The 11,233-nt window shown below is 39.2% G+C and overlaps 2 protein-coding genes and 1 long non-coding RNA gene across 26 annotated transcripts in view; 1 reads left to right on the plus strand and 2 right to left on the minus strand.

The window, feature by feature from the left end:
* dlg1b (discs large MAGUK scaffold protein 1b) overlaps nt 1-7,355 on the plus strand; it is a 127,547-nt gene extending 120,192 nt beyond the window's left edge. For all 24 annotated transcript variants that reach the window (XM_082173952.1, XM_082173963.1, XM_082173971.1 and 21 more), the window contains 4 exons: nt 1,714-1,886; nt 2,142-2,251; nt 2,479-2,570; nt 5,744-7,355. In XM_082173952.1, coding sequence (XP_082030078.1) covers nt 1,714-1,886; nt 2,142-2,251; nt 2,479-2,570; nt 5,744-5,850 — 482 coding nt within the window. In that variant the 3' untranslated portion in view covers nt 5,851-7,355. The remainder of the gene's footprint in view (nt 1-1,713; nt 1,887-2,141; nt 2,252-2,478; nt 2,571-5,743) is intronic.
* LOC309501852 overlaps nt 1-10,976 on the minus strand; it is a 109,664-nt gene extending 98,688 nt beyond the window's left edge. Inside the window, exon 1 of the long non-coding RNA XR_014206994.1 lies at nt 10,151-10,976. This is a non-coding gene — a long non-coding RNA (uncharacterized lncRNA). The remainder of the gene's footprint in view (nt 1-10,150) is intronic.
* On the minus strand, nt 9,090-9,765 carry LOC309501844 (protein NCBP2AS2-like). The gene is made up of 2 exons (XM_082174143.1): nt 9,702-9,765; nt 9,090-9,611 (listed from the first exon to the last, which is right to left on the minus strand). Exon 2 carries the CDS (start codon nt 9,602-9,604, stop codon nt 9,290-9,292), a length of 315 nt encoding a protein of 104 aa, XP_082030269.1. The 5' UTR covers nt 9,605-9,611; nt 9,702-9,765; the 3' UTR covers nt 9,090-9,289.
* Nucleotides 10,977-11,233: the final 257 nt, after the last annotated feature.

The raw sequence follows: 11,233 nt of genomic DNA on the forward strand, positions 1-11,233 counted from the left end.
ATGATGAGGGACACATCGTAACAGTGTCTGCAGTGGATATTACAGGATGGTTTGCAGGCTTGTCAGATGAGAAAAGCAGTTTTGAATACATTGATGTCTTTTTATTAAATTTTTTTAATACAATTCTACTAGTAAGTAATGTTAATTATTATTCCCTGTGAGGTTATTAATCTGGGGAATGTCTGTGATTTAATTAATTTCCCTTCAAAATGGAGTGGACTCTGACAATTCATGGTGCGGTTTGATTAAAACGGGCATTAAGAATACAGAAATATGGCACTATTTGAAGGGACAGCCATTTGTAATGCTGTCTGTCACCATAGTGGACGTTATGGCACTATTTGAAGGGACAGCCATTTGTAATGCTGTCTGTCACCATAGTGGACGTTATCGAGTGCCCTCATTCAATCCCACAATGCACCGCAATAACGAGCATACAACCGATGTACGCTCAACGGCTAGAGAATTCCCATAATGCACCGTCTCGCCAGAAGATGGCACTCACAGCTGAATCATCCATCCATCCATCCCCAATTTCGCTGATCCAATGTGGCTACAGCGTAATATCATATCATTTGATGGATTATTAAATTGTTTAATTACGGTTTATACATGATAGTTTCCACAATAGAGGCAAATATAAACATTTTCATTACTACTGGAGCTGCCAGTTTGCTAAGTGTCAAACGATTTTGAATCAGCAAGCACAAACTACACAAAAGTGGCAGCCCTTCTGACGCACTCAGTGTCCGAATTCACTTACTCGTTTTCATTCACTCCTTAAAGGCCGGGACACACCAAGCCGAAGGTCGGCCGTCGGCTGTTTTTGAGCGCCAGTCAGCCGAGTTTTTTTGGTGTGTTCCGCACCATTGGTTCTATTCGGATGCCATCAGGTTTCAGCATGTTGAATCGGCGTCGGGCCGTCAGTGAGAGAGAGAACTTTGATTGGCTGTTCAGCTTAGTGAACGAATCCGTGCACAAGAATAAAAGCGAAAGTGATGAAAGCGAGTAAAGAAGTTAATAGGGTACAGACAGAAGGCTGTTATAATTTTACATCATCTTACCCAAGCAAAATATTTTTATAATAACATGAGCCGACTGGAATGAAGAAAGTGATTGATATTTAAAATGGTAAGCAAGCACTGCTTTGTTTACGGTTTGTAGACAAAGACCTTTCTGCAGACCTAGTTTCAGTTTCCCTTTTTTGAATTGACGAAAATACCTGCTGATATAGGCAGATATTAACTTACATGCAGACGCAGAACGCACATGCTAGTTTACAGTTGCCTTCAGTCCTTTTGGTGAGTTCAAGTGCAGCTTTCTGCCCGAGACGCAGCCGGCGAGAGGCGACAACACGGTCAGCTTTAGTCGCCGCTAGTTCTTTGACGTCGGCTTGGTGTGTCCCAGGCTTTAGATGAGGGAGACATCCAAAATGAGCAGTGGTCCCCCGGACAAGTTTGAGAAGCACTGCAATAGCTTCCAAAAAAGTAATTGAGGCCAATTGTTCTCATCTTACTTTCTTTTTTTTTCTTTTTTTGATAAAATCATATCAGGTAGAAATTGTGACTAAAACATATTTGTACTGATCCTTTTCCTAATAGAATAAAACTCAAAGGCCTTCGAATATTGTTGCACAGCATAAACTGGGTGGCTGTGTTCTGAGACCCACAATAATAATGATAATAATGTAGCTTGTGCTCCTCTCTGTCTCAGATACAACGAGACCGAAGCGAGATTACGAGGTGGACGGGAGAGACTACCACTTTGTCGTGTCCAGAGAGCAGATGGAGAGAGATATACAGGAGCACAAGTTCATCGAGGCGGGCCAGTACAACAGCCACCTGTATGGAACCAGTGTGCAGTCTGTCAAAGAGGTGGCGGAAAAGGTGAGGTCATTACCAACACCAAGTCTACTGTACATACATTACATTTACCAGGCAACAGAAAATAGTATTTGAATGTCATTAGTCAATGTTTACATATGATGTTATTTAGGAATTGGAGCTTAGCATTATTTCTGGAGAAATAAGCACAATATGCACGATACACCTGCTCAATTGCTGACAACACAGGAGTCTAATGCTTAACATGCATCCTTAATGCTAACCAGATGAAAACACTGTGTGTGATACTCTCTTCAGGGCAAACACTGCATTCTAGATGTATCAGGCAACGCCATCAAGAGGCTGCAAGTGGCTGTGCTTTACCCCATCGCCATTTTCATCAAACCAAAATCAGTGGAGAACATCATGTGAGTGAAAGACAAGAAATCAAACTAGGAAAGGGTGGGATGTCTATTCTCTACCCTATTTTCCATTGTATTATATGTTGTAATCTGTTCACAGTCAAAGGCATTGGGGCGCCGTCAAATCTATTTATTTCTCAAACCTTTTTTAAAGTTGGATCACTCACTAACCCACAAGCAATGCAATACATCAGTGTGTAATTAGAGGGCGATGCTGTTTGCTCTGTCCTCAGGGAGATGAATAAAAGACTGACGGAGGAACAAGGCAGGAAGACATACGACAGAGCCATGAAGCTAGAACAGGAGTTCATGGAGCACTTCACAGGTCTGTCTCTCATACAGGCGTCAAGACTACAGCCTACCACAACTCACATTTCTGCTATTACAATACACTATATATGTAGCAATGGCAAGGTCATTGGTTTGATTCCCAGGGAACCAGGGCTCTGAACCAGTTCAAGAAATGAAAACAAAAACCGGAAATGAACGAAATTTTAACAAGAAAATTAATTGAAAACGAAATCAAGTTTAATCATTCTAAACAGAAACGCTAGTTTGAAATGACCTGTAACCGGTTAATAATGTTATTTTATCATTCTGTTTAATATTTTTATTTGGCAGTCAACCAGTCATGAATTAAAATATTACGACCAATGCAACGTTGTCAAAATGTGACTTTGACACATCCAATGTGAGTGAATTGTCGAGCCATCGTAGGTAAGTCACCATGGCAATACGCTGGCATTAGCTTTTGGATCTCAGGAGTTTTTCCAAGGATATGCCACCAACTGTTGAAGCATTACTGTACATTTAAGTGAAAATTAATGTCAGGTTATATCCAGTGTGGTGTGTTTTGAAACCTTCAAAAATTGCAGGTTAGTGTAGAACCTCTACTTCTTAGAAAAAAAAAAAATAATAATTTACAAACCAATGAAACCATGTTGTTTAAGTTAGTATTGTGACATTATGTCACTTGCATTATATTGTTAACATTTTATGAAAATCAAGCTCAAATGGAGTTGCAAGGTTTTTCCTCAGAGAATGTTTTGTGCGTTATTAGAACGGCCACATTTGGCCAAAATCCTGTGTTATAAAAGATGAAGGGCTATGCATTGGCTGTGTTGGCTTTGACCAGACGGCAAATACCAGACGAAGACACTCTTCTCAGTTCCTCAAATACGTAAAACATAAGCCTTTACAAATATCGTGTTTTTTGAATAAAGAAAATGCTGTACTCATTCAAAGAACCAAGGCTGGATTTCCCGATAACGTTGTCTCTTAGCGCGCTACGAAGACTCTTAAGGTATAACTTTACTAAAGGTATACCATTTCTAGGTGTGTTTCCCGAACCGTACATTAGGAAGTTGGTTAAGATATACCTTCTTACGCGAGACATTACCAGGCGCTGTCCGTGACGGTGGTGCTGAAATGGTTGATATCGATTCACTCATGCAGGGACTGCTTCACTGCATTATGTGAGAAAGCGGTGTTCTTTATGAAAGAAGCACTTCAGAAATAGTTGAAATTGCATTTATTAGGGATATTAGAAAAAAAATAATCCAAACTATTATAGCCTATAATAACCTAGCCTACATATTTTAAAATTGTATGATATATTTCCACCACAATAACGGCCAATTTTAAATGTTTACGCGCTTTTTTCTCTTTCTCCTTTTTGTTCGCTGAGGTGGAGCTGTGATGAAAAATTGTTCTTTTAAATACTTTACTGCATTTCAGTAATAAAAGTGTACATCGTAAGTACGGTGCTCGAAAGTGATCAAAAAGGATTTAAACAGTGAATTTTGAAGTGATCTTTTCTTGTAAACTTAGAGATGTGGATTCGGACGGCAATTAAATCACCACAAGACCTTGGTGTTCGTCAAAAAACAGTAGGTAATTTGGCCGGGGATTTTTACCTGGGTGGTGGGAGAAAAACACTGACGTCGTGGATTCGGACGGCAATAAAATTACGACTAACCTACTTTCCCTGTAAATATTGAAAATACCATTCGACCCCATGAGAAACGATTACCATCCAAATAGGGCTGATCTGGCAGTGTGCTTTCACAGGCCTTTGGCACAACTATTCACTGTATAGTTTGAGCAAACTCCCCACCGCAATCATTCCTTTTAAATAGACTCCTTAGCCTTTACTGACTAATGCTTTGCCAGCTGATGTACCTTTGGATAATATAATTAAAAAGCTAACAACAGTCAGTGTAATGACAACTTTATTCTTTGCATGAAAACACTTCAGAATAATATTCATATAGACTGAGATGTAAAGAAGCTTTTTGCAGTGGTGGCCACTATGAACCAAAGTGAACTGTCTACAGTGATGAGGTAAAGCTAAGAGTGGTCCACACCAACCTTCCGAACGTATGAGTTACAGAAGGTTCACTTAACTAAGAAACATTTCGAGAAACACGTATTAACGAAAAGGTACAGCTTAAGGTATAACTTAAGAACGACGTAGCGTTAAGAAGGTTTCGGGAAATCCAGCCCAGAAGAAGCCAAGACAGTCTCTCATAGTATAAAGTTCTGTTCAAGCTCTTGTATTTAGTATAGACAAAAAAAGTTTAAATAATAATAATAATATATATATATATATAATATATATATATATTATTAACCAGTATTTTTTCTAATCAAAACATTTTCGGAACGTTAATGTTACAGAAGGAACGCATGAACAGAAACGTTAGAGTACGGATTCTGCTCGGAGTGAACAGATTGGTTTTTTTTGTTTTTTTTTAAGCCCTGCAGGGAACATACACACTGATAAAATGTAATTTGCTTTGGATCAACTTGTCTGCGAAATGCATAAATGTAAATGCACATGTAGTCTTCACACAAATCCAGAGACATATGGATTATACATAATAACAAGAACACTGCTCACAGCAGGCTATGAATTTGGTTGCAGCGGGGCTTCAAAAGAGATGAATTTAGAAATGTAATTTCAAAAAGAGCATTTTACCATCAGTTACTGTTATCACAGCTTACAGGCGGTCACAGTTACAGTAGCTTAGGACACTAAAGAGAGCTTTTACCCGTGATCACCCGCATGAACATGCCATGAGGACTGCAGATGTGAAACGGCTCATGTCTCAGTTGTTTAATTTGTTCACGCAAATATTTACACATTTTAAGAAATGTGCTGAAAAAAGCAGTTGAAAGTGAGAGGATGATTATATCATTCAATTATACAACTTTGTGGTTTTATGTTGACAAATTAATCTACAAAAAAAGCGTTTTGTGGAAGTTGCATTTTAAGTGCCCTTGTTTCAGGGGCATGTGACTCTTCTGCTCTCTGAATTCTCATCCCTTTTAAAGCACCACTGCTAAAATGTAAGACTAACTAACTAAAAAGCCTAGATAAACTCACTAATTGACTCATTGGATGACTGTTCCACCATTCCAGCTGTTGTCAGTTTATACTGTATGCATGAGTTTCTCTACGCTGTCACCTCACTGTGATGGTTCTCTGCATTGCAGCGATCGTTCAGGGCGACACCTTGGAAGAGATCTACGATCAAGTCAAGCAGATCATCGAGGAACAGTCTGGGCCATACATATGGGTACAGTCCAAGGAGAAACTATGAGCGCCTTCAGGAGATTATCGTCCCCTTCTCTCTGCCTGATTTATTTATTGATTCTCTCATTTTTTTTGTTGTTCTTTTTTTTTGATAATCTCAAGTCGGGCTTCTCCAACCGACAGCGTTCACTCAACTGATTAATTCCTTAATCCAACATACTTGGATCTCTGTTCAGTCCTACATCTGCACCTCCTGACTTTCAAGAGAAGGTGATCTGTCCTCCTCAGATCTCCTCTGCTTCCACGCTTACAGAGAGCAAAAGCTACGCCAGAGCGGCATCTGTTTACCAGGGGTTTGGAGACGGGACAGTTCCTTAATGTTTAAGGGAGGTTACTTTGTAAGGACAAAGACAGTGATCTGGATTTTCCGACACGCGTCTCTTTTCGTTTGACCCGTTCGTTTCTGTGTTGTTTTTTGTGTAAATGGTAACATGGAGCCAGAGTCTCAGGCATCGGATTCATTCGAATGGTGAGAGAAACACAAAAAGGCAAAAGTTTGCACGTTGTAGCTTTTAAGACCAGGTGTTTCTTCGGCCCTTCTTTCTCGTTGTCTGTTCCGCACATTGATCATCATTGATTTACTTCTTTTTCTCCCTCGACTGTTGTATTGACATGCTTGTTGTTCTCCTCATTCTAATCGTCTGCGTTTCAGAGCCGTTGTGTTTAGATGATGTCCCGCCACCGTTAGAATGCCGGAGTCTACAATCAGTGTCTTACACAGAGTACATGTTTTCAACTCTTTGATTTACATTTAGGAAAGTCCGCCATTTGTAAGGAACTGATATTTTTAAGAGGCAATAAAATGCCAGCGCATATGTGGAAGAAATGTATTGTACAATGAGATCTTAACAGATATTTAACCCTCCATAAACTGCCTATTTTGTTATAATAAAAGTCTATATTGAGCTTTACTTAAGCACTATTATGATGGGAGTTATTTTCTTGACATTGTAAAATGTATATTAGAGCAAGATATTTAAAAAAAAAAATAGTATGAATATATTTTTTTCCCCCTTTTTCTGTTACCACCCTTTATTTTCCCAAACTGAAATGAACGACAAGATGCAGGGCAGCGAGGAGAGCGCAGAGAAAACAGAGCCAAGACGATTATTGACACAATATTTGAGGCTAGTTCTGTCTCTTCCTCCTCTCTGCCCACCATTTCAACATCATCATCATCATCATCATCAGCTGGAAAAAGAAGGCTCTGTCCGTTCCCCCTCTCAGCTGGAAGAAGAGCTTCACAGAGACTCCTCCTTTTTTTTGTTTTTTCTAAACCCGTCCCGGAGAAGGGGTCCCGTCTGCTCTTCCTACGACATGATTGTTTTCTATACTAAGACTGCTTGTTCTACCACCTCAACACCTCTGCTTTTTAGGGACATTTTGGGACTGGACAAAAAAAAGAAAAAGAAACATGTAAATAACCTACTGATCTGATTCATTCCATTGATCACAACGAACAAGAGAATGGTTAATTCAAGAACAATAAAACAAAATCTTTCTCGTACAGCACAGTGCTGGTGTGAGTCTTCCTTCAGATGGAGTGCTGGAGTATATTTACATCTGCAAGGACGTAAACATCCATACACTTCTGAAAGTTGTCACAGTAGTGATTATGGTAATGCAAGGCCATGTATGGCACATTAAAGGGATAGTTTAGTTTGGTATGATTTATTCGCCCTCATGCTGTTTCAAACCTCTTATTTTATTTCTTCTGTGGTCCATACAATGGAAGTCTGTGGTCATCAAAATGGTTACCAACATTTGATGGAAATGAGGGTTCGTAAATGATGACAATTTTACAACACACTGTCAACTATTTTACAGTTTCTGTGAATTGGTAGCTAATTCGTATAAAGTCTTACAAATATCATTGGCAGGTTTTCATATGATCAGCTTACTCCCCACTGGCGGTCAGGTTTAGGGGTGGACCTTCTTAAAATCATGTTTTCATTCAAATCATATCATCACCTCATAAAAGTTATGTTTTCTCTTGAGATTGGGTTGGAAGTTCACTGTCCCTTTAAGTGTTGAAGCAGTGGCACAGGAACTGATGTGGAGCTGCTGAGATTCAGTAAACAGCAGTACATCTGGAAGAACAGTGAAACGTTCCAGTGCTTCATAAAGTATCTGCACTATTGGAAAGTTACTTGTCCAGTTTGTGAATCGGAAGCTTTTCAGACATTAGCTTCTAAGATACTGTAAGTGCGCCTGGTTTCACCCCACTGATAGAGCCTACTGTATATGTTTGACATTACACACAGTTAGACTTCTAACAAGCCCTTGTTGACTTTATGTATTATGGAAATCCACCGCAGCCTCAGAGTAAAAGTCAAAATGGAAAATGTGAGTTTCAATTCAAATGGCCACATATGTGTCAAAGTGCATTTTTTCTTTTATCATTTTTTCTGATAAATTCATGACAAATATCCCTTTATTCTATAAAACCATTAATTGTTTGTACATTTAAATAATTAATATTAATCTATTTTATCTTGAACCCCCAAAATGTCATGTTGTACAACTGTCCGAAAAAATAAACAGACTAAGAAAACTATTTAAAATGGTGTCAAAAAATCTAACTAAATACAATGGCATTATTTTAGGTTTGAACCATTTCAAATAAACAATTTTTTTATTATCAGTAGTTTTAAAGCTGTTGAGATAATTGAAAAACCTTTGTCCGTGAATTTGTATATTGTCAAATGTCAGGGTGGCACAACTGCAAACATGGCTCTTTTATTATGAATTGACAAGGTAATAACAGAAAACATGATAATGCATCATCCAGATCCTTGTGGCAGAGTGTAAAGGTTTGAAGATCTCTCTCAAATACTGGTAAAAACTGCTTATTTCAAGTATGGGTTGGCTGATAACAGTTTCCATGTCAGGTATTACAACTACAGTATACACAATTATTTGGTTGTACCGCCTGACAGAAAAAGTCCAAAATTGAATTTAAACACTTTGAAATGTTATTTAACAACTGAAACTCGTTTAAACACATTGTTCGTGACTCAAATATGCAATACAACCGTTTTTTTAAAACACCTTTTTTAAGCGTCATTTGTCATCGTGTAAACTTTGACGAAGTGTCATAGAGACATAAATGAGCTACATAATCTACCTTGATTTAACATTTTTGAAATTGAGCTCAATAAATCACTGTAGCTTTGAACTAGCTGTCTTTATTTTATAATCTGGAAACATATTTTGTTTCAATAACGTGACAACGAATCCCAAACACTCATTTCAACCATTTATTTCTCAAACAACATGGCACTCCCGGTCATACAAGCAATCTTTACAGTGCTATTCATTTAAATAAGTCTATTAGCTGCTAATGGCCACAGAACTCCCGTCTGAGTCTTTAAATGACGCTGTCCTCATATTCACAAGTGGCACAGTATATGAGTTCTCTGTACACTCATTCAGCGCTTCATCAGTCACTTTTTGTCTTTTATCCGTCGGTTGGCGTCCTTCATTCCCTCTTTCACCTCCTTCACAAACGTCTCCCGCAGCCTTGAAGCTCTCCGACCCAACTCTCCCACATCCCTGGGAATCTGTGAGGTCTCCTCGCGTATCTGGCGATAAGTGTGGGATGTGAGCAGCTTGTTCGAGGCGTTTTTCCCGGCGATCTGAGCTTTAGTGATGGCGAAGACCGTGATCTGGGCCGCGCGCCTGATGGCTCGAGACTCCGCGAGCTTCTCCACCACCTGAGCGTTATTTATCAGGGCATGAAAGATCCGCCCCAGCACCATTTTGAACCTGTTACAGATATATACATTAGGTTTTGATGACCTTAACCACGTTCATGTTTAGTTTAACTATTATTTCGTTATGTAAACAGTAAATTACCTTCAAAGGTCCCCAATCGAGTTCTCTGCACTCCACTGAGCGGGTCTTTTTCACTAGGATTTGCATCACCGTAAGGGTTTATACGACACAGCGCCTCTACAGGCGTGGAGAGTAATGCATTTTACACAGACAATCGTGTAATTTGCTTAAGTTCAATTTAACAAGTGTTTATAAACGTGTCCATCCAGGTTATTGTGTTATATTTACAATGTTTTTAATAGTTTCCCTGAAACCTCACGATTTCCTTAGATATAAAGGCAATACTACAGGGCAAAGAATAACCTGTATAGTCGTAGGATTTTTTTTTCCATTTTTTTTTTTTTTTCATTTCTATTTCCAATTTTAATACAATTATTGTAAATACCAAGCAGATACATAGGCTGAATCCGAAATCACATACTTCCCTACTATATAGTAAGTGAAAACAGTACATGACAAACGAAGTATGCCCAGAGAATGTCTAATAGGAAGAGAATTGGCACTCTCTGCTTACTTCCGGTTTCTGGACTGGCTGCAGTAACACGTCTCTGTCCATGCGGGGGCGCTCGTAGGCGAGTGCAGAATGAATAGAGGTCTATGGCGCTATACCCATCAAAATCCACTTTTCACAGGATATAATTTTTTGTCTAGTAATTTGAATGTTGTATTCGAAAGGAGATGCAAAGAAATTACACATTGCTGGGTGTTAGATTTTTTAGAGTCACTTATTTGCTTTAAAAAGTCTTTTAAAATGTCAATGACGTCATACACATCGTACGACCAGAGATACTGCTTTACGGCAATCCTTTGGTGCTTTCGTGCTCTGCACTTTCTTTTCTCTCGAGGCATCGATAACACAGCTGACACAGGTAAATACACGTGCTAGAAGAGTTTTTGTTTTGTTTGTTTCTGGTCCCGCTTCGGATGCGACGATGCCATCAAGCGGTATCTCTGGTCGTAATCAGTCCTTCACTGACCAATCAGCGTTCATTAGCAGAATGCTAGCGTGTTACGGGCAACAACAACTCAGCCTGTGAGAAATCGAAAGGACATAAGTACTCGTTCATTCAATATTCGACCTATAACCCATGTTGAACTTGCAAAACCTACAATAAAATTTGAGATTTCTCAACGGCAATTGGGTGAAAGAGACACATTTAGCCGTCTAGCCCCATAGACTCCCATTCAGTCTGCACTCGCCCGCGATCACCTCCAGTGGAATTCTAATGGAACTGCAAACAAGATCGATACAATGGGGCTAATAGGAAGTGCCAAGGCTCTCCGTAGACGGGCTCTGGTATGCCCGAATTCACAGTATAAAAGAGTAGGCAATAAAGACCTAGTTCTTCCGGTGTGTTGAAGAGATGAGTCCCTCCGTAGGACCCCAGTAACGTGACATAAAAAGCTGTTACCGGGCTGTTAAACATGCCTGATATAAAGCTGTTCTCACGATAACTTCTTGTAGCTAACGTGAGCTGTTAGCTTTATGTGGTAGCTTTATGTAGCATGCTAAATCCCGCTGGTATGTACAAGATAAGATAAAGCAGTTTGTA

The sequence above is a fragment of the Leuciscus leuciscus genome, assembly GCF_965113295.1.
Source record: "Leuciscus leuciscus genome assembly, chromosome: 6".
NCBI lineage: Eukaryota > Metazoa > Chordata > Actinopteri > Cypriniformes > Leuciscidae > Leuciscus > Leuciscus leuciscus.